At 35.8% G+C, this 25644-nt stretch overlaps 5 protein-coding genes across 13 annotated transcripts in view; 3 read left to right on the top strand and 2 right to left on the bottom strand.

The window, feature by feature from the left end:
- The first annotated feature begins 132 nt into the window (after positions 1 to 132).
- Positions 133 to 3778, top strand: LOC135160517 (lysosome-associated membrane glycoprotein 1-like). Its single transcript, XM_064117140.1, has 5 exons — positions 133 to 412; positions 1378 to 1733; positions 2494 to 2713; positions 2824 to 3009; positions 3136 to 3778. The coding sequence occupies exons 1-5, from the start codon at positions 358 to 360 to the stop codon at positions 3273 to 3275; spliced, it is 957 nt and encodes a 318-aa protein (XP_063973210.1). The 5' UTR covers positions 133 to 357; the 3' UTR covers positions 3276 to 3778.
- Positions 3779 to 3927: 149 nt separating this feature from the next.
- Positions 3928 to 7465, top strand: LOC135160518 (solute carrier family 25 member 16-like). 3 transcript variants are annotated; one of them, XR_010298577.1, is made up of 9 exons: positions 3928 to 4252; positions 4319 to 4596; positions 4707 to 4799; positions 5282 to 5415; positions 5559 to 5744; positions 5837 to 5993; positions 6360 to 6501; positions 6573 to 6685; positions 6743 to 6874. XR_010298577.1 is itself a non-coding variant. In XM_064117141.1 (8 exons), the coding sequence occupies exons 2-8, from the start codon at positions 4533 to 4535 to the stop codon at positions 6915 to 6917; spliced, it is 951 nt and encodes a 316-aa protein (XP_063973211.1). In that variant the 5' UTR covers positions 3928 to 4252; positions 4319 to 4532; the 3' UTR covers positions 6918 to 7465. The 3 variants fall into 3 exon arrangements, 2 of the variants coding, with proteins under 2 accessions (XP_063973211.1, XP_063973212.1); XM_064117141.1 differs by lacking the exon at positions 6573 to 6685 and having other exon boundaries at positions 6743 to 7465; XM_064117142.1 differs by having other exon boundaries at positions 6573 to 6990.
- On the bottom strand, positions 6057 to 14884 carry LOC135160519 (serine/threonine-protein phosphatase 2A catalytic subunit alpha isoform). Of its 6 annotated transcripts, XM_064117148.1 has the most exons (8): positions 14578 to 14884; positions 14425 to 14489; positions 14154 to 14280; positions 13936 to 14008; positions 11708 to 11917; positions 10940 to 11203; positions 10554 to 10834; positions 9212 to 10409 (listed from the first exon to the last, which is right to left on the bottom strand). In XM_064117148.1, exons 4-8 carry the CDS (start codon positions 13984 to 13986, stop codon positions 10337 to 10339), a joined length of 879 nt encoding a protein of 292 aa, XP_063973218.1. In that variant the 5' UTR covers positions 13987 to 14008; positions 14154 to 14280; positions 14425 to 14489; positions 14578 to 14884; the 3' UTR covers positions 9212 to 10336. The 6 variants fall into 6 exon arrangements, with proteins under 6 accessions (XP_063973215.1, XP_063973216.1, XP_063973214.1 ...); XM_064117145.1 differs by lacking the exons at positions 13936 to 14008; positions 14154 to 14280; positions 14425 to 14489 and adding an exon at positions 6057 to 6485 and having other exon boundaries at positions 10303 to 10409; positions 14578 to 14882; XM_064117146.1 differs by lacking the exons at positions 13936 to 14008; positions 14154 to 14280; positions 14425 to 14489 and adding an exon at positions 6057 to 6482 and having other exon boundaries at positions 10303 to 10409; positions 14578 to 14882.
- A 98-nt stretch (positions 14885 to 14982) lies between these two features.
- LOC135160513 (transcription factor hamlet-like) overlaps positions 14983 to 25644 on the top strand; it is a 93322-nt gene continuing 82660 nt past the window's right edge. For both annotated transcript variants that reach the window (XM_064117133.1, XM_064117132.1), the window contains exon 1: positions 14983 to 15933. The gene's annotated coding sequence lies outside the window, so the exon portion shown is untranslated. The remainder of the gene's footprint in view (positions 15934 to 25644) is intronic.
- On the bottom strand, positions 16511 to 18534 carry LOC135160516 (protein phosphatase 1 regulatory subunit 7-like). The gene is made up of 5 exons (XM_064117139.1): positions 18290 to 18534; positions 18106 to 18209; positions 17735 to 17931; positions 17158 to 17629; positions 16511 to 17075 (listed from the first exon to the last, which is right to left on the bottom strand). The coding sequence occupies exons 1-5, from the start codon at positions 18330 to 18332 to the stop codon at positions 16902 to 16904; spliced, it is 990 nt and encodes a 329-aa protein (XP_063973209.1). The 5' UTR covers positions 18333 to 18534; the 3' UTR covers positions 16511 to 16901.

Genomic DNA, 25644 nt, shown 5'->3' with positions numbered 1-25644 from the left:
TTTTACGAATAAGCGAGCCATCGGTTGCGCTATACCGTAGCTCGTCACACTTCGGTAACTCTCGTAGCATTATCTCGCCCTCTCGGCTTCACTCGTCCCCTGGAACACAAGTTCGTAGTTAGCTGTTAGGATAACAGGCCAGACAGACACGACTGAAGAGAATCAAAACTTTTGTCTGCCATTTTAGAACAAATCAGCAGTACATGGTTTGCTCATCGTGAGCTTTAAGCCTTTGAATAGTGTTACGCGAATTAGGCTTAACTTTTTCCAGTTGCCTTTAGGGTTATTCCTAGGGCGAAGTGGCAGTTCCAGGGTTTACGACATAAAAAGGCTCGTGAGAATAATTGTCTGGTGAAGATGAAGCTACTGACGACCGCGGTTTTGCTCTGCTCGGCGATCCTCCTCGTATCTGGTAAATGATTTTTTGCATTTTTGGGGCATTTGGGGTCAGAAGGGATGCACAGAATGGCGCAAGTCCCTTGTTGGACAAAGGGCAGACAAATAAAATGTAATTACATGGAATTCGGGGTGACGGGGCAGGGTTTCGTTATGGCAAATTAAAGGTTAAATTCGTCGCAAAGACAGTGACATGGCAATTATTTGGAGCTTTATGCAATAGCCGGGAATCGGATCCCTGGGGAGTAGAGAAAAACCCAGGGGCAGGGGCTGGGAACTGGTTTTAGAGTGATAACAGAAGCTGCAGCTATGATTCATCCCATTGGTTCAATCGTTTTTTCCTCTACGCATTCGCGAGTGATGGAGGGTTTTTATGAACTTGTTAGAGGTATTATAGGAGCGATAATTTGTAGATAATGGCGGGGACGGTTCTCGGAAATATCGGCGGATGCAAGACTTTCCGGCGACGGAGATTTTGTCCTGAGAGATTGCAACATCGAGGAAAGATTTAATGGGACATGATGAGAATTTAAAAACTGTTGGGCCAAACGGTGGGGAAAGGGGTGGAGTGGGTTTGTCTTTGTTGTCAGGAATATGAAGAGTCTGTAGTGGGATAAATAATTTTTGGAATTTAACTCTGTCAACGGAGCATTACAGTCTTTGGGAATATCAGGTTTTGCGATATCTAAATATGATTTTGGAACTGTATGAAATATCTAGCGAAAAAATGATACGATGGGGGTGAATCACCGGTCATTTTCAAGATTAGGAAAAACTTTGAAAATACGAACAAAATCGTGAAATTTGACTCTGCAGTTATCGAGTTATCCTGTATCGAATAACACGAATTATACAAAATTCTGAATATACTGTTACAATTGAAATTTTATCCAATACCGAATATTCACTCATGAAATTATGTAACTGGGGTGAATCACCTCTTATGTTTAAGATAGTGTTAAAGTTAATGTTGAATTCTAGGTGATGGCGATGAGGTTAAACTACCACCAGAACCGCCGATTACCCCGTCTGCCCCAACCACCACGTCCCCAAAGCCCCCCACAACCACGATATCTCCCAACACAACCACTAAAATTCCCACGACAACTACAGTAAAAACTACAACTACCACCAAAACTACGACAATACCACCACCAGATACAACCACAGTGGCTCCGAATACAACAACCGTTGCACCCACAACAACATCGGCTCCACCGACCCCAGCACCCGATGCAAAACCAGGAAAATGGGTGGTCAATGGAACAAACACAACGTGCATTGTTCTTCGTATGGCTGTCCAGTTTAATGTTACGTATATCAATACTGATAACAAGGTAAATACGAAACCCGTTATGGCGATATGAAACAATCTACGATTTCAGGGCTATCGAGAAGTGATAAAAATCCTTTGTTTGATTTTTTTTCATTCGAGGGAACTTTCAACGACGCGTTTTTAGTTTCAAGGAATTTTTAGGTTTTAGCAGTTCTCGCGTTATTAATTTATAAACACTACAAATTTGACGTTGTTGCATTGTTATGGAACGAAGTCTTATACTTCAGAATTACTCAGAAATAATAACAATCCTTTCTTCATATTTTTTAACATGGTCTTGACGACCTCAAATTACACTTAATGAATTAACAGCTAAGTAAGGTTGCTCTTGTGAATAATTTTCTTACTTAGATAATGTAGAGGTTTGATTAGATTCACAATTCTTAGTTATTGGACACCATAAATTGATAAAAAAAATTTTAAGGCTTCAGCAGCTGAATACTGTTAATATGAGACACACTCTGGTGATATGAAACCAAGTTTTTAATTTCAGATTCGTCAGAAGTGATAAGAGTCATTAGCCTTAATTGAGGTTTTAAATTCAGAACTTAATTATAATGTTAGACTTTTATTTGTTTGCAAGGTTTTTTCTAAAGTTTCGATGACGTGGGATTGAAAATTGATCATTCCACAATTAATTTTAAGTCAAACTTGATCTTTTTTTAACAAATGGAGTTTGCTAATTTCGAGACTTTATCAATCTTTGAATAACTTTTATATTCAACAAATACATTAATTCTCGCGTGCTCTTGATATTTAAGACTGTCCATGAATTGGTAACTCTACCAAGCGACAATTCCACCAATGCAACCGGAGTTTGTGGAGATAAAGAGCAAGTCATAAACATCAAGTGGAGACCCACAGGAAATGATTCCGATAACTCCATAGTCTTACACTTCGTGAAAAATGACACCAAATCTTACTCCCTCCATCACATTGAGGTGTACATCACCCCGAAGCAGTTGCCGAACATCAACACCAGTGAGTGATAGTTGATAAAATAAATTAATTCAAATTCCATTGCATGCAACGACTATTGAATTTCCACTCCCTCCTCCCTATTCTATACACTCAATTTTTTTTTATTGCAGATGGTACAGTAATGATGATTCACAATGCGAGTGAATACAAGACGTCGTTGAGCAATTCATACAGATGTATGAGGGCTCAGGAATTGAAACTGGCAACCAATACAACTAATGCAACTGCAATTGCCAAGGTTTCTGAGCTACAGTTCCAGGCGTTCAGAGTTGATAAGACCCCAACATTTGGATATGGTGAGACATATCCTATTTCAGTTCATTCACTAACCACTGATAACTTGATTAAATTAAGTGAATCAACAAGCGCCAATTCAATTTATTAATTATAATTAATAATATTGCTATGAATTTAATTTGCAGCGGAGGATTGTACATTTGAAACTCAAGATGTGGTGCCAATAGCAGTTGGCTGTGCCCTAATAGCCCTTGTGGTTATCGTATTAGTAGCCTACCTGGTGGGACGCAGGCGAAGTCAGGCGCGTGGCTACGTTAGTATGTAAAGGAAAGTCTCAGCGGACCACCAACCGAAAGTTTGTCGACATCCAACCAATGAAAAACTATTGCAGTTTAATCAGCAAACAGTTATGCAGCTGGGTGGATAATTCCCCTTATTTCCTAAGTACCATTATTCGTTAATTCTTCCCTCAATTGGCCTTACCCATTATTTCTGTTCACTGGAAGCGCGATTGTGGTCTAATATCACCGCTGAAGATCATGAATCAAATGCGATGATTGAGAGATTAACAGAAAGGGCATATACATGGCGTAGAACATTTATATGAACAGATTTTTTAAATATGTAGTTATACAGTCTCTACGTGATACATGGAGAACACTATTCGTTCAATGTATTCGAAAATTATGTGAAATTACCTGATGATCTGGAGAAATCATGAATCTACTATTCATTAATATTTTTAATTGTTTTTTTTTTGTAGATTGGAATCATGAGAATCATGTATATTATATTTACATCGCAATGAAATTATATGTTTTGTGGATATTCTTTTGTACTTTGCATTCCTGCTCCCTCTCCGAATTATTATTCCTTTTAATCGCCAGTGTAATTCCTGTATCATTATATTCTTATGCCTTTCAGATGGAAGTAGTTTAGATTATTAAATGAAAAATCAAATAAAAACATGTGACAAAAAACCGATAGTATTACTCTTTTTTTAACATCTACTGTCCTGCTACAGGTTTCATCAGAATTTAAAAAAATTAAAAAACTATTGTTTTGTTTGAATTTTGTGTGGAAAATTAAGCGCCCTCTCTCCGATCCTTTCTCACCACCTAAAAAAAGAAAAAGTGGAAATCCGGTACCCAAAAGAGTGGGTAAAAGTCCGTGAGGTTCAAAAGTCATCGAACTCTGGTATCCCTCCCTCATCAGTATCTTCATCAACATCATGAAAGCACTTCAGACTGTGGCATAATCCAGAGAATTCCAGACGATCCAGCTCTGGTGGAGATACCTGACGTGAGTTCTTTCGAATTTTAGTGGATTTTCGTCGTAGACGTAGAGGTTAGGAATTGTTTTATACAGGTGACAGCGGATCAGCTGCACTCTCGGCTGGGCAGAGCTCTGTAATTATCCTATGGCCCAGTGACCCTCATTTCCCCTCAGCAGCGTGATAGTATCATCTTCAGCCAGCCAATGCGACCTCTCCATTCGGATTCCACTCAACTTTCTAAAACCACTGGGCGAGGAATTTTTTTTTAAACTCTTTCAAAACATTTTGAGGTGAGGAAGCGTAAACATGGCACTCCAGGTACAAGAGCAAAGGAACTATGAATTCGTGCTCAAGAGTCTTCTCGCTGGAGGTGAGAGTCTAGTATATTTTTTGAATATTAGGGAGGTTCCTGGGGAAGAACGGGGTGGCAAAGGTTCTCCGGAAAGTTTGGGGATTTAATTATGATTTTTTTTTGCACAGGTGTGGCGGGAATGTGCTCCAAGACTGCGGTTGCACCGTTAGACAGAATTAAAATTCTTTTGCAGGCTCATAGCAAGCATTATAAACATTTGGGTGAGGAAACATTTCTATTCCATTTGGTAGATTTATTTTTTCAAGTCCAGAGGGGCGAGAAATTTTTTTTCAAACTTTCCACATTTCTAATTCGTTACGCAATAGATCCATTTAAATTAACTAATTCGGTTTTTTCGTTTGTTCATTAACACCTTGGAATCTAGAAACGACAGGGGAATCGTCGTGGGAATGGCTTTTTGTTTGGAAAAGAAAATAAGAGCTTAAAAACTTTCTAGAATATAAATTTCATCATCTGTGTTAGCGCTCAAGATATTTATCGGAAATAATCAAAATTCATGCTTCAACTCGAATTAATGAGTCTTATTTATTTTTGCACCAATATCTTTCAATCTAAAATTGATAAAACCAGTGCACGAATGTCAATAATGAGATTGCAATGACCTTCCTATTCGAACTCGCTCGCAAAATTCAGGACAATAATTTTTCAAAGAAATCAATTCTAAAATGAATGTATATTTCAGGCGTTTTCTCCGGACTCAAGGAAATTGTGCACAGAGAGAAATTCTTTGCTCTTTACAAAGGAAACTTCGCCCAGATGATAAGAATTTTTCCATACGCAGCTACCCAATATACATCTTTCGAAATGTACAAAAAGGTAAAAGTTGGAAACGTAGTTATGATTCTCAATGTAGTGAGGATGTTTTTGAGGGAACATGGGATAGCTAAAAGTAGAATGGGCAGTGATAAGCGATAAGTGGAAGAAAATGTGTAAAATAATCTAATATCAATTCATAACAGTACTTAGGAACTATTTTTGGAAAACACACGCACATAGACAAGTTCTTCGCGGGCTCATGTGCTGGAGTGACTGCTGTTACATTGACATATCCTCTTGATACGATCAGAGCAAGATTAGCATTTCAAGTGACTGGGGAGCATATTTACACTGGCATTGTTCACACCGCCGTGACGATTTTTAAAGACGTGAGTTTCTAGTTTCAAAGCAGAATTTCAGATGATTTTTTTGTTAAATACTGATGACTGATGATTCATGCTTGATTATTAATGAATTTTAGGAGGGGGGACTATCGGCCCTCTACAAAGGCTTCTGGCCCACAATTTTCGGTATGATCCCCTATGCCGGCTTCTCCTTCTACTCCTTCGAGTATCTAAAATTCCTCAGCATGAAGTACGCACCCCAGTACCTCTGCAATGACTGTCCCCGTAATACAGGTGAGTGATGATAACGATGAAAGAATATAGTAACAATGGTGCAACCATAAATAACTAAAACTCTACGTTTATATTCTTTTATTACATACGTATTCAATTAGCATAAGATGATACAATGAATGAAAAAATGTGATTGAAACATGAGTGACGAGAGATTTTGTTTTCCCTAAATTCAATCACCTGTTGATAATTATCGGATATTTATCAGTGACAATTATAGGATAATTATCATCCAAAGTTTTGTGACTGATTTAAATCAATATCTACTACAATAAAATTAATAGTTAAGAAATAATAGTAATCGAAGGAATACTTGTGCATTACAAAGAGAATAATGGTTAATGATACATAATATATTTTAATCAGGTGGCCTTGTATTAACATTGCCAGCGAAATTACTCTGTGGGGGTATCGCAGGAGCTGTAGCACAAAGCTTCTCCTATCCACTAGACGTCACCAGAAGACGAATGCAATTAGCCATGATGAATCCTGCTACACACAAATATGGGTAAATTATTTATTGGTTCACTGATGGGTGACTATCGAAATTTTGGGTTATTACTTGATTTTTTATTAAAGAAAAACTGGTAACATGTCAAAATTTGAGGAAAAATTTAGAAAGTCTGGCTAATTGACGGCAAATTGTGAAATTTTCTATTTCACAGTCCATTTGAGTTTAATTAAAAATTAAGGTATGTCAAAGTCTCCAGCACGTTGTCCCCAAATATAATTCAGCATTTTTCCAACAGCTCTGGGATGATATTGACAATGAAACTCATTCACAAGGAGAATGGCATCGTCAAAGGGTTGTATCGAGGCATGAGCATTAACTACCTCCGTGCCATTCCAATGGTATCAGTCAGCTTTACCACTTACGAAGTTATGAAACAATTGCTCGATCTCGATACTGGTATGAAAATTTAACCAGAATAGATACGTATTTTTCTCATTGATGAATGTCAAATGAGTACCAGTGGGAGAAACTTTATGAATAGAATGAAGAAAAAATGAAAGAAACTTTATCTCGTGGTCTGTGACATTTGAGGTCGATGGAAATGACACGAGGAGAATTCTACATACATTCTTGAATGAGGATGAGAGACAGCCGTTGTTGACAGTAATAGTTACTAGATGATTATTTAATTATTCTTTTCTGAGACTGGCCAATGTACAAAATGCATTATCTCTCAATTTATTTTGATTAATTACTGGATTAATAGGGGAGGACTCAACCCAATTGAGGTAGATGATAAAAATATTCCTAACTTAATTTGGAAAGATTTCAAGAATTAAGAAAGAGAACAAAAGTGTCAACTTTTCCTAAGAAGAAAGGTGCACAAAATCATTATTATAAAAAATTTGGGTTCCTATTATTTTCTGTATTAATATGGTTGTAGGGTTTTAGACAGTAAACGACTCTTTTCTCGAAATTGTAAAATTAAATATGAGAAATAAACAGAAATATTTTTTTACGAGCGCAGTGTTATTGGCAATCAATATCCGATCACGACTCCGTTCACAAACTAGTTTTCATTGGATAGAAAAAAAACATATAACTTTAATTTATGATTTTTTTGTTAGAATTTATTTCTCCGTTTCTGAATTAAAGAATAAAATCAGGTGATTGTAAGAGGTACGAAGAAGAAGGCGAATTATTCGCTTCACAAGTACATGTTGATAAACTTTTGATGTATCAGGTTCTCATCAATGAGAAATATGCAGAGCCACTGTGTTTTGTGTTTGACCTGTGTTGCAATCGTGAAAATTTAACAAGCTGACATATGAATTTTTCTTATCACACGGTGATAAATTAATTCCCATGAACAGAACTTCATTAATTTAATAGAATTGAAAGTTTCATCTCGAATGAAGCCTCCTATTTACATTTTTCCTATTATTTCAGCAACGAAAAACTATTTTATTACACAATCGGCAGTTGGATTGAATCACAAATAAACAGAGTCTGAAGTTAATCTGTCAGCTTGCCAAAATTTGCTCTTTCGATCAAATGAACTCAATTTAATTCACAAATAATTCCGAAAAAATATAAAATTCCTGTGAATTATCACGAATTCGACAAGATTGAGTAAACATAATGCTAAAAGACACAAAAGCATCTTCTGAAGTTTAAAAAAATCAGGCAATGTGTCGAAGAGTTACGCAAAACGTGAGAATCATCTGAATACAATAAATAGAGTAAATACAAAATTATCTATACATCAGGGTCTATTTTTTTCGTGTTCTGTATCAAGTACCCACCCACAAATCTAGTACAATCCTGCAGATGATTCACTCATTGTTTAAAACATTTTGTAGGAAAAAATTCACTCTCATGTATTATTTTCATTTTTCATTGATCATTTTACGTTTCATGTGATACAAAATGAGGGGAAAAAATGCTCAGGCGTCGCCCGCAGGTCGGGCGATATTTTTATGATTCATTTCGTCTTCTGCGCTATTCACTATATTATTTTTAAATTATCTACGATGCGCAATTAAACCCTCGACTTGTGCCTCATCTGTCTCGGGTTTCAAATTTTCCTCAATTTTCAGATTTTCTCGGTTATTCCTATCTGAAAGCCACTCTACGAGCACTACAATATTTTTTTTCATTATTCCATTATGCATGCTTATGAATACATCCTATGAATACATTTCTCTATCGTGTTGATTGGTTTAGAATAGTTCTTCATGGCTTTGAGATTCTGTAATGAGAAATGTTAATTTCGTTCGTAATTCAGGGTTTCGTGAATACCTTCGGAATTAAACGAGATAGCGATATTTTTGTGAAGATATCACACTCCACCTTCATTTTTGTCTGTAGACAGGAGTATAACAAAAAATCGCACCTCCCATTAGATTTTAAGATATTTACCAAAAACTGAAGAACATGAAATTGAAAAAAAAAATTATTTCATTTTTACTTTGTCTTTTTTGTCAAATTGTCTCTTTGGAATGACTCACACAATTATCTTCAATAGTAGTGAATGATACGACACAACATCGCTGGATTGTTTTGGCTTGCATTATACAATTTAATTATCCATAAGCATAATTAATCCTTATCAATAGAAATGGTCATCAGAACGACCATTTGATTCTCCAAAAATTCACAGATTGTGGCTTGATGCAAGAGTGTATTTCCACCGAATATAATGAGAAACAATTCACCTGAAACACGAAGGTAATGAACACAAAAAAATAAATAAAAATAATAGTCCGTTGAATTGTATTATTTATTACTTTACCATGAAAAGAAAAACGATAATATGGAGGATATAATAATCAATGATCTCAATGAAATGACGCAGTCTGTACAGAATATAAATGTTATTGAAGGAGCGTATTGTGATAGTGGTCCGCTGTAGCTCACATGGAAAAACTTTTATTCACCGACAACAACAGATTATCTCGATTGCTCAAATCTTATTTCTATTAATTTCATTTTCACACTGTTTTTTTTTTTAAATCATCATTTATCGAGGAACGGCTAAACATCTAACACTAAAACTCACAATTTATCCCCTATTTCATTTATTTTCAATTTGATAGTTCCATCGGTTGTTAGTTAATAGTACGGGTCAAGTCACTATTGCATCAACCCATTACCAACTGCTCTATTAATTCCAAATATTCGTTAATCAACTCCGTGGTTTGTTTATTTTCCCCAAAATTACGTCACAAATAGATATACAAATATTGTACTCATAATGGAGAGCAGCTGTTGAAAAAAAATAGTCCCCCTCAATAATGAATCTCTATGCAATTTATTCGACAAACAGCTCATGAGTTTGCAATGTTTGTTTTTCCAATAGTCAAGAGCTTTACATTGACATGTGGCTAGTTATTATTGATCAACACATCCTCATCCTGTTGTATTAATTGTACTATTTCTACTTCGTAAAAATATAAGCCATCAGTTGGCAGATTAAACTCAATCGGTGAATCGATTTATCCAATTTTAATTTATGTCTACAATGATGTTCTTTCATCCCATTCCTCGTGTTTATATCGTTTTCCGGTGTAAAAGTGTTTGTGTCTATTAATCTAGATAAATGTGTTTATCGAAATGTTTTATCTCTTTTAAGTTTCAGCAGACATGAACACGTGGCTCGTTCTGAATAAACACTGTTGACCCAGCCGTACAATATTTGGGGCTATGTAATGGCGCAAGGATCTTCATTACTCTTGTTTCATCATCAATTTTCTCTTTCATTGTATATTTGCTTGAATTGTTTATTTTTTTTCTTGTGTCTGTTTTTTTAATTGTTTTTGTGGCATTACTAGGACGCCATCTCCAATCCCCTACCTTATAAATCTATCCTCCCAGGGGGTGAACCATCTTACAGGAAGTAGTCGGGCGTCCGTCTGGTTACGTGTGGCTCGCCACGTCTTGGGGCTGGATCGAACTGAAGGCTGTAGAGATAATTCAAATATTATTATTTTTAATCTCTTAACTCAACGACTGATTTTGGTTCTCTTGAAATCACGAGAGAAAATTCATTGAATTCTTAAAATCATCTATTTACTTTTCTCGTGAGAAATTAATGGTACACTCACAATGAATATTTCAAAGCATCATCCAGCTCCATAATCGCAGCCTGATTACCGCAACGATAACAGTAATTTGGGGCTGAGAATATTGTAACGACATTGCGATCGTGACACCAGTTGTAGCCCTCCATAACGAGCTGGTGAGCCCTTGATACGAGAGTCAGACCATTTGAATGATTAAATGTTTCAGATATATCTTGGCCGAATGTGTATCCAGCACCACGTGGTGAGATACCCCATCCTCCTCTGTCGTCGGGATCCGACCATAGGAGGTCACACATTGGTCCCTAAATTAAAAACAAACATCAATCAATAGATCATTATTTAACAAATATGTTTATCTGTTTAACTCGTGATTAAAATTGTAAAAGTGCATTATTCGAGAATTTTACCTCGTGTGGCACTTCTTGGAGACGGTCTAGTGCACGAATGTGATCAAGGGTGTCGATTGAAGGTGACAAACCACCGTGCAAACAGAATATTTGACCGTCGACCAGCGCAGTCAATGGCAGAAAATCAAATAAATCGGTAAAAAATTTCCACACATTGGCGTTTCCATATTTACGTAGACATTCGTCGTAGAAACCGTAGACTTGTGTTATTTGCCTTGACTCGTGGTTACCACGAAGAATAGTTATTCTTTCCCGGTATCTCACCTTAATACATACAAAGTTTATTAATATCCTTGTTATGAAAATTATGGGAGCATTATTCGCTCATGTTCTTGAATGAAGGAAATTTCCATAGATTAGTTATCAATAAATATCTCAAAATTTGAAAGCGGTTGTAAAATTTTTGTTACGATCTTTCTGTGGTTTTCATTTCTACAAAAAACAATAGTGATAAAAAATCATCTATTTTCCTTAAACTCTGAGATATTCCAAAAAAGCTCATTGTGACCTGAACAGAAACGACTCACTGCCTCGTGCTGGCATCGTGATGATCAATGCATTCTCTTGTTCGTTAATTTATGATCATTTATTCAAGGAATTCTCTGTGAATGTTGACATTCTTCTTCCTCATTGCTCTGGAAGTGTTCTGCTGTTACTATTTTGCTTGTTATATTTTTAACATTTTTTTCAAGACAATCCTTTGATCTCCACTGTCATTCCACGTGAGTCGCTTCTTTTTTCTATAATGAGTTTAATGTTTCAACTAACTTTTAGTGCAACAAGAAGGGTTACAGTCTCAACGGAGTAGTATCCACGGTCGACGTAATCCCCCATGAACAGGTAGTTTGTATCGGGTGATTTGCCACCTATTCGAAACAGCTCCATCAGATCATGGAACTGTCCATGAACGTCACCGCATACTGTTACTGGACATTTGACCTCCTGGACATTGGATTCCTTGGCCAGTATCTCTTTAGCCTGAAACAATTTTTCATCATCTCAAATTACGGATGTCGATTGATGGTGACCCTATTAAATCGCCTGTATCAGCTGAGGGAATGATCCGATTTGGGCGAATCAACTCTCATTTTGAAGTCTGCAAAGATATACCGAAGACGGACAAAAATGGTAAAATTCCACTCTGCATATTCTGAGATATTAACGAATAAGCGATAGGAATCTTACCACCCACTCGCGGAAATGTTTTCATTTTGTAATATAACAACTGCATTGTCATCGACTAATTGAAGATACCGAACTGTACGTACAAGATAATTTCCCGGCCAAATATTTTCCTGGTGCATTAACCACTATTCCCGGTAAGTCTGCAATTAGATTCAATGACGGAGTTGTTTATGATGAAAGAAGAAAATTCGCAATTCTTTCCTCATTGTTGAAATGATTATTCCGCGAATTTCCCAGCATCTAATGAGTATTGATTTTTCTACGTACTTGATGATGAAATAGAGAGAGCAATTTCATAATTTTATGAATACACTGCCCCAGAACGAAGTTAATCAATATTTCGAGGCGATTTCGGGGTTGATTCGGGACAAGCCAGTGATAATTATCAAGCACGAAGCTTCTAATAAATTCCCAATGAGCCCGATGATGATAATAGCCAGGAAAGAAAAAATTAGTAAAAGGAAAAGTATTGAAAAATTATCTAATCAATCCTCTCGGGACAAAACAATTGCCTTTTTATTTAAATTTTTGAACCTGTGCGGAAGAAATAAACAATGCCCATTTCAATTAATACCTACTAGGCTTCGTTTTCATCCTCCACACGAAATAATGTCCGAAAAAGATCAGAATATCGAGCGGCAATTCCCCCGAGGAGCGATGATAACGACTTGTTGCTAATTATTTAACCGTTGGATATAATTATCTCTAATCTATTAATATATCCTCAATGTTTCGGTTGTCGATAATAATAAATACAAGCCTTCGACAGAAGGAGAAAGAGTCGTAAAATTAACTACAAAGGCTTCGTCTGACTTTGACAAATGATTAATGAGGACGAAACATGGAAAAAATTTAGATTGTTGGTATTAGTCGAAGCAATGAATGATCATCTAATGATTATTGATTTTTCTGCGGACTTGATGATGAAATGTGGAGAGACAGTTCATAATTTCGTGACTATACTGACCCAGTACAAAATAAATCAATATTGCGAGGTGATTTCGGAGTTGATTCGGGCAACCAGTTGTTAATAATTATTGAGCTCGGTTGATGGTGATGGTGAGTGGAGGTATTCGATTGAAGCAAAAGTATTGCGAAATAATCTGGAAAATCCTCTGAAGATGAAAAAAGAGCTTTTCGTTGATAAGATTTTTTTTTAATTCTCGAGCTTCAACACGCATAAATTGCAAAGGTCTATTTTCATCGGGAAAAGAGTGAAATGACTCATTCACAAGGTTAAATTAGTAGAGATGAATCAAATGATTAGTGATAATGATGAAGTATGAAGAGAAATTGCAGAATGTTGACAGTCAACTCCCCCATAGGCGGAAATAAATATTTAGCACTGATGAATTGGCATATCAGGGCTCTTGGGAGATAACTACTTGTTGCTAATTAATTAACTGTTAGATATTTGCCTCGAGTCTATTAATATATCCTCAATGTTTCGGTCGGTGGTAATAATAAATACGAGCCTTCGATAGAAGGAAAAGTTGTAAAATTAGATTTCATAATTTCTCAATGAATAGTTTTTTTTATTAAAAAACTAAGAAGTTAATGCAGAGTGAATGGACAATTTTCAGGTCTCCATCATTTCTCACCCAATAATCTGAGAAAATCCCCTTTATTAACAAATAAAATCCTGCAAAAAAAATATATGTACAATTATTGTCAATCACTTTGGGAAAAGAATCGATTTTTCTTAATTGGAAAAAAATAAAATTCCCTTAGTCGTCTGATCATCATCGCATATTTACCAAACAATTTATAACAATTAATTCTTTCAATAAGAGAAAAAAATAAAAACAAACCTTCGATCGAGAACCAAGTTGAAAAAAAAAACGTGAGAGGCCAAACAACATGAGAAATTATGTCACATCAGTTCTTGAAAATAAATAATATTGTAGACAAGAAAATAAAAAAAATTAACAATTCTAATTATCTAATTACCATCGCAGATTTGTGGGAACCATTCAGATAATGAGAAAGCTATGATTGGCCCCGATAAAAAACCACAAACTGAGCTTACCTAAAAAGTATCAATTAACTCGATCATTAATGCAAATTAATCCTCCCGATAACAAACGAAAAAGTTCGTTTATAAGACATATCAATGAATCACATCCCTCTCATGACGTAGTACGAAGGCTGAATTTCTAAAAAAAAATACAATTCAGCCCTCAGGCCGAAAAATAAACTGTAATGTCTCAACAATAATAACTTGTAAATGAAAATCCTCGGAATTTCTTTGGTACCAGTGGCCCTGAATGTTCATTAACGAATGTTTAAGCATGACATACCGCCCAATCCTTGCCAATTTTACTCAACGCACGCATTCTGGACAAGCAGAGACCGACAAAATATTCTAGAAGTCCGGGAATTGTCGAATCAATGAACATAGGACAAATTATTTTTCCAACAATTAATATTGTTAATAATTGAAGGAGCCATACCTTGTCGCAGAGACTTTTAACTTGACTTTCTGTCAGTTGTTTGCAGTCATTTAACTGTTCTATCCACTGGTCAAGCTCCTTGAGTGATGCCTTCTCCTCCATCGTAATCCCACAGATTTATTTATTTATATCAAATCGTAAACCTAACACTCAAGCACATGTAATTTGAAATCCAATTTAATCTACGAATTAATTGTTAGAGCTGAGACTAAATCATCGGTTTTAGTTTTAGTGAAAAATGCCTGCCCACCCAACACAAATATCACCGTTTCGGAGTACACACTCACAAAATGGCCGATTCTCAGAGTGTCGAGAGGTGACGTCACGCGTAGGCCAGTTGGTCACGGGTGGGGGAGAATAGTACCATTGTGAGGGCGCCACCATCGACGAGTCGGCTGCCGGCCGTTGAAAGCGTCGGTTCGTAAATACGGATAAGTTAAGACCAAACGTTGTGTTTTTAATCGGCAAGATATCAATACAAGTGACGAAAAGAGCAGGTGTTTTGGACTGTGATTTGAAGGTATTTTTTTTAACTTTAAAATGATACCTGACTCGAGAAAATTGCAAGTTGCGTACCCCCTAAAATTTCCAAAATGGAGAGCTCGCATTTGGAAGAGGGACGCCACCGAAGTCTTTGTTTCTTTTAATCATAAACAAACAGCGGGAGGGCAGTTAAACGACATTAAACATATTTCTTCCATCGTAACAAATTTTTTTGGGGGGTTACAATGATATACGACTCCACAAAGTCGGAGGTTTTGCACGGGAATTGTTCACTTTGTAAAATAGAAACTGGGGACGCTGGAAAATGGCGGAGAACGCAGGGCTTATTTTCCGGCGTAAATCGGGGTCAAGCAGTTGAATTCCATAAAATAATTTTTTTTTTGCATAAAAAGCGTTATTGGGGGTTTTCAGTGGTAATGGACTCCGGTCCAATCAGATGATTCGGTTCATAGATTGAGATTTATTCCTTGACCACTGGGATCCCGACAATTTAATAAAACAGAAGGGAATGAAATGTGCCGGTTACAACGTTCGTTTAATTCCCCAGTGTGAATATTCTATTCGACAAGAGAAAATAGTCGACAGGATAGAATTCCGCGAAATGAGGTAGAAGTGTTTATTTACTTTGGTGTCCGTGTGCGAGGCCCTGCGGGATAAGTATTGGTCCCTCACTGTTCTCAGTCTTTGTTTGGCAATCGGGATGTGCAGTTCGTGTCGTGTGATTCTAAACGAAGTGAAGTACTTTTTATTGTGTAAAAAGTGTTGTGGGTGTGTGTGTGTGTGTTTGATCGAGGATTATTACTCATCGGAGGCGAGGAGAACCGCTGGAGAACATGCCGGATGCCGGTGGAGGTGAGTCCGGACAATAGTTTCTCTGTTATTTTGAATTGATTCATCCAGCCTAACCTGAAACACATCGATAAATCTCCGGAGTTATTTGCATGAATTTAGAATTGAGGCGGTGAATTAGATTTTAGGAAATGAATGGATTTGGTAAATGTGGTTTTGAGGGTTATTAATGGATTGGATCGGTATTGTGGAGGGTCAGGAGGGGGGGGGGCAGATTTGGCGGTTGGGAGGCCCGCCATTTTTTCAATGGATTGATGCAAATATTCTGAAGCATTTTTCATGATTTTATTGGGTATTCTGAGGGCACGAGAGCCTCGGCTTCCTGGAACTGGTCTGACGAGACTGTTTGACCTTACATTAGCTTTCCGTGAAGGGCGTCTTCGGGGTTGATTGTGGGGAAAATTTTCAGTTGATTAAACTCACCGATTTTCTATCGGAACGAATCCCAGGGATATTTTTTTTGGAGAATAAATTAACCATAATAAAGCTCTAGGATCTGTTTTCCTTCACCTGTCCACAAATAAATTCTTCCTTAGATAAATATTGATTAAGTTTAAATAATTCAGGGAAAATATTGATCAATGGTTTTGAATTGGTGAGTTTATTTATTCATTTATTAGAAAAATCAGGGATAAATAACCACTGGTAAAATACAAGTGCAAATTTCCTAAATTTGACTGAGAGGAGTTACTAGGGAACATTTAGAAAAACTGCTTTTATACAATCAACAATTAGAGGTTTTCTCTTCATCGGGCAGGAGTTGAATATCAATACTTTTATTTTAAATTTAGGAAGACTGAAGATTTGTTAGTTCAGCTTCATTCAATACGTAACATCGAAGCCCTTGATTTATATTATCAAGGAAGTTTCTCGGGTTGAGAAGACATTTTAGAATCAACAGGTTTGTGTTCCCATTCAGGTGCAACAGCTAATAAATTAATTGCATTTCTGGTGGTGTGAGGTTATTTGATTCATCTGCACAGGGTTGCGTCGAGTTGAGTTAACCAGGGGAGCAGTAATTTTATCTTTCTTCTGTAGTTGGGGTCCTTGGAGATGGGATTGTGCTCGAGATACACTGTCTGGAGTTTCTTGTTCGCTGCCAGGGACTCCAGGGCTGTCAAGTCCTCAATTTTATTATTGTTCATCTGGGGGGAGAGCCAAAAAGAGATTTAGAATTCACATAATCAAAGTCATTTGATTTTTTCAGGGATGAAAACAATTATTTACCCATAATTCCTCTAGAAGTTCCATATGGCTGATTCCCTCCACTTGTTTTATCTGATTATCTGCTAAATCCAGTGTCGTTAGCTTTGTTTGAGTCTTCAGGTTCTCAATACAGGTCAATCCATTTTCAGATAAATACAGTTGATCCAGTTGTTTGAGCTCCTCCAAATTTTCTATCTTTGTGAGTCGATTGCTCTGAATACTGAGGAGTGTTAGGTTCACCAAGTGCTCCAGATTCTCGATCTTTGCGATTTTATTTTTTCCCAGAAACAGATTGGTCAGGGTCTCCAAACCATTCAGATTCTCGATCTTATGAATTTTATTGTCACCCAACTCCAGGAGAATTAAATTCTCCAGGTGAGAGAGGTTTTCAATTTTTGCGATTTTGTTTGATGAGAGGAAGAGCTTCTGCAGGCTCTTGAGTTTATCCAGGTTTTGAATTTTTTTCAGTCGGTTGAAGGACAGATCTAGGATCCTAGATAAGAAAATAAATAGATTTATGAATGTTTCGTTGAATTCAATTGAGGTGGATAACAATTAATTGATAGAACTGGATATTCTTCTGGATTTTTTCACTCACTCTAAATTAACTAAAGCATCCAAATTCTCGATCACAGTTATTTGATTATCCCGGAGTTCCAATTCGACGAGTGTTGTGAGGGTGTCAAGATTCTCGATCTTCTTGATTAAATTCCAGGTAAAGCATAGCTTTTTGATGTTGGCCAGAGGCTCTAGATTCTCCAGTTTTGAGAGCCTCGAGTGATTAAAATCAAGTTCCTGGACGCGAGAAAAAATATCGGTATTTAATTTTTAATCCTAAAAAAACGTACCTCAATTACTTAATTAATTAATCTCGTATGTATTAAGATGACGGTCTAATCAATAAATCGGTAAAAATCAATGTCATTAGGGAATAAATTTGAGAAGTAAAATAAATTTTTGAAGTCACACCTCAGTATCAGGATCTATTATGCAGATTTTCTCGGTTTCCTCATCACCATCGATTTCACCTTTTTCCGGCTCCACCTCGACAGACCCCTCGCTTCTGTCATCATCTGGGAAATAGTAATTACAGGAATAAAATCATAACCTTGTTATCCAAACAAAATATCTTATCAAGGGTGTGCAGAATTACCTATTATCACTGCCTTATCATTGTTTCCATGGTGGTTCTCCATTTTATGACGTGTCAAACGAAATTATCTTCTCTACTAAGGATTAGAAAATGGTTAGAGACAAATAGTCAATGCCATAAAAATTGAGGAGGTGAGGGAGAAGACTACAGGTCACCACAGTCCGTTATTTTGTTTTTTAGATGACTTTATCCTTGTGAGAGATGCCACAGCGTATCCTCATTATCTTCCCCTTTTATTCTCCTCCGGGGGTAAATATTAGCCAATCAGAACGTAGACAATCTCAGGAATCGCGAATCTAGGGAACTCGCGGGAATCCAGGAGAATACGCCAATGGAATTACGCAGTATTTTTTTTATGGAAATGGACCTTTAGGGTAGTTGGTAGTAGTGGAGAATACGACGCATTCCCGCGGCGCAGGTGGGTTGGGAACAGTGAATTCAATGGGTGGATATTGCTGCGAAGAAATCAATTGCCACATAGTTAGACTCAAAGATTGTCGAACGCTGTGGCCATCTTGTGAAAAATTGATCTTGTTAGGAATTTCTAAATTCACTGGAACTTTAATGACATTCTGAGTTTTCAAAAGCAGGGAATTTCCCGTTTAATTAAAATTTTACTGAAGACATTATTGTTTTCAAATTTTTTTACCGAAACTTCAGTGTAAACTTTTTGATGGTCTACACCGTTTGATAAAATTTATTTAACGGAGAAAAATCAATAGCAAAAAGTATTTACTGCTAAATTTTTCTGAATTTTTTTATTGCAATTGCCGAATGTCTTCAATCAATTTTTCGAATTTTTCGTTTATTCTATGGGTATAATGAATCTGAAAGTGTAGCTTCAATAGATTTTTCTGCAACATTAGGAACTTTGGTAGAGAAATCCCTTGAAAGTAGAAATGCCACCTGTTAAAAAGGTCCAAGACTCTTAGCGGAATTTAAAAATGATTAACAATGTTCCCTCGAAGCGAAAAAAAGAAAGGAGTGAAAAAAAATGTCTCGCGTCTAGTCGTTCGAACATGACAAGTCAACTGGACTAGTGATCCCAGATGAGGTAACCGTTTCCTCTACGCACCATCGAACATTATTGCCAACCGTTTGGGTGAAGGAACAAGTAAAAAAAAAATCTCTTGCCTCAGCTAATCCAGAAGATCCCTCTGGGTTTCGGGAAATCAATTTCTGACGTTTTAGAAAGCGACAAAAAAGAACTCTTGAGGGGAAAAAAAAAACGATAATTGAAATTATTTCACGACTCCTGCGGATGTGAGCTCCAACGTTCATCCAGATCCCATTGAGATAATGATTTATTGGGAAACACGAAGGAAAGTTGAATGCCAGAGTAAGAAAAAGAAAAAAAAAAGTGAAGTGTAAAAAACGAGAATGGAAATTTCATCGAAATCAAAAGTTTTCTGGTTTCACGTTGTCGATAGAGTAAAAGGAAAATGTACTCATTATGAGTTATCGTTTTAACACCAGGAAACTTCATTAATGGATACTGGATTTACCGGATGATTATTTTGTTGTACGTGCTGTCCATGTGTGGTATCTATCACACGGGTACAATTTCTCATTAGCGAAATTGAACTAGGTATTTTCTTCAAATTCGATTAAGGATAAATACTTTGGTCAATTAAGATGAATATTTTTATTAATTTTATTTCAATGAATTTAGTTTTTAATTGAGGGCCAGTTTTACGGAAATTTTGTGAAATATTTCAGTTGAAAATTCACAATTTAATGACCAAATCAGGGAACACTATCAATCTTTGTGTAATTGGTTCATGAAAATTAACGGACATGGGCGTAATTGAGTACTGAATATTCAGGTTTTGATTGGACAGTCAAGTACTTGGGGAATTATTCACTGAATTGATTACAATTTTTTTTTTTTATCATGGGACAGTTTCACTGGAATGCCAGGAAATTTTTTCGTTAAAAAAACGTCCACGTATGGTATGTATCACACGAGTACAATTTCTCAATAGCGAAATTGAAGTAGGTAGTTGTTTTAAATTCAATTAAGAGTAAACACCTTGTTCAATTTAGTTGGACATTTTTATCAATATCATTTCAATTCATTTTGATCATTTCATTACAAGACAGTCTGGCTTATGTTCATAAAAATAAAGTTCTCATGATTTTCAATTACAAATAAACAAATAATTTTAATTCGTCGACAACTAGTGATTTATTCTGTCTAAAGACACCCCCTCGGAACTGAAAATAAATTTTTTTGAGGGGGCGGGGTAGTGTAGGCATTTCCGTGGTCCAAATTTAATTGTCATTAACTCATCATTAAAATTGGACTACGTATTTCCTTAAAATTCAATTAAGGCTAAATACTCCATTCAATTAACCCACAGTTACCTTAATTTTTATCAATTTTCAATTACATCCACCTATCGAGTAATTTCAACAATTTTCATTTCCTTATTAACAGTTGAGGGATTCAGTTTTATTGCATCGTAATTACTAATGGGATTCTTCATCAGCGATTTTTCCTCAATTTGACACGTAAATTTACTCCGGCAATCGATTCTACTTCTAACTGAGAGTTGATGTCCATGATGGGAATAAAAATTGGTAAAATTTTTTTTTTTCATCAAGACATAGATAGAGAGAGAGAGAGAGAGGATGCGTCTCCTTTCATTTTAACGCATGGTCGCACACCCGTATCGACCCGTAACACACCCACTAATCTCTAATCCGTTACTATCTTTCGCCGGTACACAACGTGGCTATCTTTGCCTCTCTAAGGTGCGCGTGTGTGTCGTTGGGGTACATCGAGCATTGAGAAAGGCACTCTACCCTGGATTATAACCAATAGACATCGGCTAATATATATTGACTAGAAATTCCATGTGGATTCGAGGGAATACACTCGTAATTGTGTCAGTTTTCTCGCCGAGTACCTCCGCACCCTCTTTGATACATTATACCCACTTTTCTGAATATTATATTATTCTTTGGGGTGAAATTTCAATTTTGAATATTCCTCTTCACACGGGATATTCCATTTCCTCCCAAATTAATTTTTTTGGATGGAATTTTCTCTATTTAATTATGAAGAAGAAAAACTTCTGTTTGTTTTCATCGTCAGGGGGTTCATTGAATAATCGTTAGATTCGTTTAATTACTCGTAATGAAAAATGAACTTATTTTATTGTTTTGCAATGTTACAAAGTGAGTTGTCCTTTATTTATTAGTGAAAAAAAATAATAATGCGCAGTAGATGAAAAAGTAATGTTCACGAAGGATTGATTGTCCTTGGTAGACAACGATAATTTTATTCAGAAGAAGCGATGATTTATGCAATCGTAATAATTTTTTTGCTGAGTTATAGCTTCCGATCGACACCTTCGTATAGTTTATTGTGATGCATCATAGTTGCCCACGCACTGTATCATCTGGCTGGTGTTTATTTACTCGTTGCAGTTGAATAATTCCCACGATTTTTCCTTTGCGTGTTATTTCAATCGTCGATCTGCTCAAGTGGCCATTTAAATTATCAACCACTTGCATTCCATGATCTCGTTTCGTAATTTACTTCATTAAAATTATTATTATATTTAGTTTGATCTGTTGTGTTGTGACAGTGAAGAGTAACTATGTAGTCGATATATTTTTATTTATTTTATCATCGTTTTATGGAATTCTGGGCCAAATTTATTGTTGAGGTTAATGCTTTCATCAAGTTGAGAATTTTCATGATGAAATTCTTTGAAATTTCAACAAAACTGCGGTATGATAAAAAAGCTGTAAATGATACTTCTTAGAGATGATTAAAATCTCATTTTAGCTATTTTTTCTACTGATCACATTCTAGAATAATAAATCATAGCAGTTCAACTTGATGAAGTCTGTATATCCCCTCTATCTCTCGCGAATGAAAATAATCAGGATAATTGTCGTGATTTGCAATTGCTAAATAAAATAGAATGATAAAATTCGTTGTATGGGGATAATAATGATTAAATAATAAGTGGAAAAATTAAAAATTCAACCTCCCGTAGCTCGTCCATAATTGCTCAATCACTAGTAAAGAATCACGATGATCATGATTTGTGGGAGGGAATATAGCTCAGCAGTAGACACTGGTTATTGTAAGTTGTTGGCAAAATGTCAGGGAATCGCTGTGAATCAGCCCCCGGGGTACCAATGTAGATAATCGAAGCGCGGGAGTCGGATGATCGATATGAAGAATCACAATGATATTTTAATAAAAAATTACTGAATAATATAAAAGTGATGAATATTGTGAGAGTATGTGGTATGTGTATCGTTGTTACGTAAATGACCACGCCTTGCTCACCGTCATCCACGTTTAGTCGTGTGTATTCCTCACCATGGTGTATAGATTCACGATTTTCACACACAAATACACAGTTATAGGATTATTTTTATTCAACAAAAGCCAAGTGTTTTCCGGGCGCACTGGTACTAACGGGCCTACGCCTCGACCTATCGATCGTTTCGATTCTCGCTCGGTTGGCCATTTTCAGTGTGGGTGGCGATACATATGTTGTTGACGGCGGGATGCATTACACCAGGAAACGTCTTTACGCAATTTATGGGGTTTTATACCCCGGGAATTATCATTCCAATGGGCGAAAATAAATTGTTATTTAATGGGTTATTTCGGAGGTGTTTTTATATTGTTATGAGGAAATAAATTTTTGATAAATATTTGATATCTGGAGGATGAAAGGCGGGATGAAATGATGATGAACCACTTTTTATATCAAGGGAAGCTAATTTTTGGGGTAAAAGTCACCTTCGTCTCTCGATTCACCCCCTGGAGGTTTCATTTTTAAATAAAATATCTTTGCGGGAAAGTTAAAATTTTATGGAGACCATTGCATTTTGAAAAAATTATATAGTTGATTGTAAATGAATGATTTGATTGACTAAAAAAAATTACTGAATTCGTTAACAGCTTGAAAAAAATGGCCCCTTTAAAAGAATTTTTCCAAAGTTTTTCAAGACGTAATTTTTTTACTTAATTTGATGATGAAAAATCACCAATGATTACAGTTTCTTTAAAATATATTACATCATTCGTTGATCATTACTCCGTGAATTTGCTCTCAATATTCTTCCTGTTTATACTTCTGAAGAATACTTTAATCGAAAATGTATTCGTCTGCGACTATGCCCTCGGGCAATATTAGACACACAACGATTGATCGCCCACTCGTTTTCAATTTACGTCTCAAGGACACTTGGTTTTGATCATTAATGGTGAGGTAATACAGGTAATCCACCCTGAAGTGCATCGTTGAACGATCAATTTTGAATTTGACAGGGGCCTCATAGCCAGTGGCAGAATCGTCAGGTCATTCTATTCAGAAACAATGAGGTTAAAATTGTAATTAAATATCTCATTGCCAAATTTCGATAATTTCCTCACTCAACCGGTGATATTGTTGCTTACTCATCGTGGAAGGAATATAATTTTAATAGATTTGGATCGATACGTGAGGAAATATTCAATCACAACATATGTGTGAGACAATTCTTGGGTTGCATTAGGCAAAAAAAAAAAATTGGAATTTCATGGACAGTTGATAGGAGTCTATTTATAGACATCCGAGTATCTTTTACAGTTTGGTAGCACACTATGTCATTCAATAATTTTCAGTGATCGAAATTGTGAATGAAATTGCGTGAGAAAAATAAAAAATAACATCGAAAATACGGCGTCACTTGGAAATATATTTGGGACCGGATTATTATTTTTGTAAGGATTCTCCGGTTATTAATGGATCATTGAATTATTTAAACTTTCGAAAAGTTGTATTAACTAGCCATTTTATTGGAGGCAAGAGTAGTTGAAATATTTAAACATTCCTGAGCATTAAGTGAATTAACTGATTCACAACTTCATCGTGAAATTTTCATTTAAAGTAAAATAAATTTTTAATGTAAATATTCATTGAGAAAATGAGTGGGAGGTGTTAATGGATAAAAATCGTGGGGTATCCCTCTTCCATTCAAGGATTATTACCCTTTTTTTCTTAAATAACAAAGGTATTACGGTGCCTGAAGTGGTTGGTTAACTCCTCCCGCTCGATAAATACATATATATTACGACAGTGTAAAAGTGGGTTTAATTTCGCTTTCGAAATGCCGTTAAATCGATCGATCGAAGCTCGAATTACCGGGACAAGCGAGTGTACGTATGGTCGAGGCCACTGGCATCCCCAGATCTCGGGCATACCAATCGATATATTATTATTGACAATCGCAACGATACTCCACCCAAAAAAAAATTCATTAAAACCGGTGTTTTTCAATCGAATCGATATTCCAATTAAATGAGGATATGATCTTACATTTTACCATCAAGTACATAATTTTTTTAATGATTTTAATGATATTTTTATTAAACAACGAGGAACTTATTAAATTTCCGCCTCAACAGATAATGAATGATTTAATAAATCAATGAAGTACGGGACATGAACGAGGAAAAAATGTGCAATTGGCATTTAATTAAAATAAATCAGTGTTGAAGTTAAAAGCCGATGAAATTTTAATAAAAATATTTTATCGGTGTTAATGACGGTTTGGGTATCAAAAATTTTGTATAAAAATTAATTTTCCATTGAAACTCATTAAAGCTCTCAATATTAAATCATTTGATATTTCAATTAAATGAACCAATGATTTTATATTTCAATATGATCTGTACCCAAATTTCTAATAACTTTACCGATATTTTTTTTAAACAAAAAAAATCGCATTCAAGTTTCTTCTCGACAGATAATGAATAATTTAATAAATCAATGAATTACGGGACGTGACGGTAGAAAAATGTTAAATTGGAATTTCGTTAAAATAAATCAATGTTATTTCAGTGATTCAATTTTCTCGGGATTGAATAGTAGTCTAGTCCCGATTTCGTGATGGAAATTGGAGAAAATCGGGGTTAGGGAGATCGTGAGGTTTTGAGGGATGTCCAGAGGGGTCCGAAATGAATCACGAATCAATATCTATTCTGAGATATGAGAGGTTGCATCATCGTTTCTCGTCATCACGATGGGCATTCTTATAGTATTGAGCATAGGGTTGGAGTATTGTAATTATCTACCGGGTCTTATTGGAGACACGATCCTGTGATTCTCACCGGTGGTACTGATAATATCGAAATGAAATTGTTTCATTCAATTTCGTGATTTTCATGCATTCAATTTGATTTATTCTGATGTACAATTAATGATTATGGATTTGCAGTCAACAAAAATATGCACTGTATGAATAAATTTTCACCAAATTTATATATATGGGGTAAAAATTTTTTACCGAGCGATTAGGTAATGCTTCACGGAAGACTTTACAAATTTTATTAAGCA

The sequence above is a fragment of the Diachasmimorpha longicaudata genome, chromosome 3 (genome assembly GCF_034640455.1).
Source record: "Diachasmimorpha longicaudata isolate KC_UGA_2023 chromosome 3, iyDiaLong2, whole genome shotgun sequence".
Lineage (NCBI taxonomy): Eukaryota > Metazoa > Arthropoda > Insecta > Hymenoptera > Braconidae > Diachasmimorpha > Diachasmimorpha longicaudata.
This window is presented reverse-complemented; position numbering and strand designations above follow the sequence as displayed.

Coding starts and splice junctions, on each gene's coding strand:
- LOC135160518 (XM_064117141.1), top strand. CDS start 4,533: ATGGCACTCCAGGTACAAGAGCAAAGGAACTATGAATTCGTGCTCAAG. Junction 4,597..4,706: donor CAAGAGTCTTCTCGCTGGAG/GTGAGAGTCTAG, acceptor TTTTTTGCACAG/GTGTGGCGGGAATGTGCTCC. Junction 6,502..6,742: donor CCTGCTACACACAAATATGG/GTAAATTATTTA, acceptor TTTTTCCAACAG/CTCTGGGATGATATTGACAA.
- LOC135160517 (XM_064117140.1), top strand. CDS start 358: ATGAAGCTACTGACGACCGCGGTTTTGCTCTGCTCGGCGATCCTCCTC. Junction 413..1,377: donor GGCGATCCTCCTCGTATCTG/GTAAATGATTTT, acceptor GTTGAATTCTAG/GTGATGGCGATGAGGTTAAA. Junction 3,010..3,135: donor GACCCCAACATTTGGATATG/GTGAGACATATC, acceptor TTTAATTTGCAG/CGGAGGATTGTACATTTGAA.
- LOC135160516 (XM_064117139.1), bottom strand. CDS start 18,332: ATGGAGAACCACCATGGAAACAATGATAAGGCAGTGATAATAG. Junction 17,630..17,734: donor GATGCTTTAGTTAATTTAGA/GTGAGTGAAAAA, acceptor TTTCTTATCTAG/GATCCTAGATCTGTCCTTCA. Junction 17,076..17,157: donor AACTTCTAGAGGAATTATGG/GTAAATAATTGT, acceptor CTCTCCCCCCAG/ATGAACAATAATAAAATTGA.
- LOC135160519 (XM_064117145.1), bottom strand. CDS start 14,679: ATGGAGGAGAAGGCATCACTCAAGGAGCTTGACCAGTGGATAGAACAG. Junction 11,204..11,707: donor CCCTTCTTGTTGCACTAAAA/GTTAGTTGAAAC, acceptor GTATGTATTAAG/GTGAGATACCGGGAAAGAAT. Junction 10,410..10,553: donor GATGCTTTGAAATATTCATT/GTGAGTGTACCA, acceptor TTATCTCTACAG/CCTTCAGTTCGATCCAGCCC.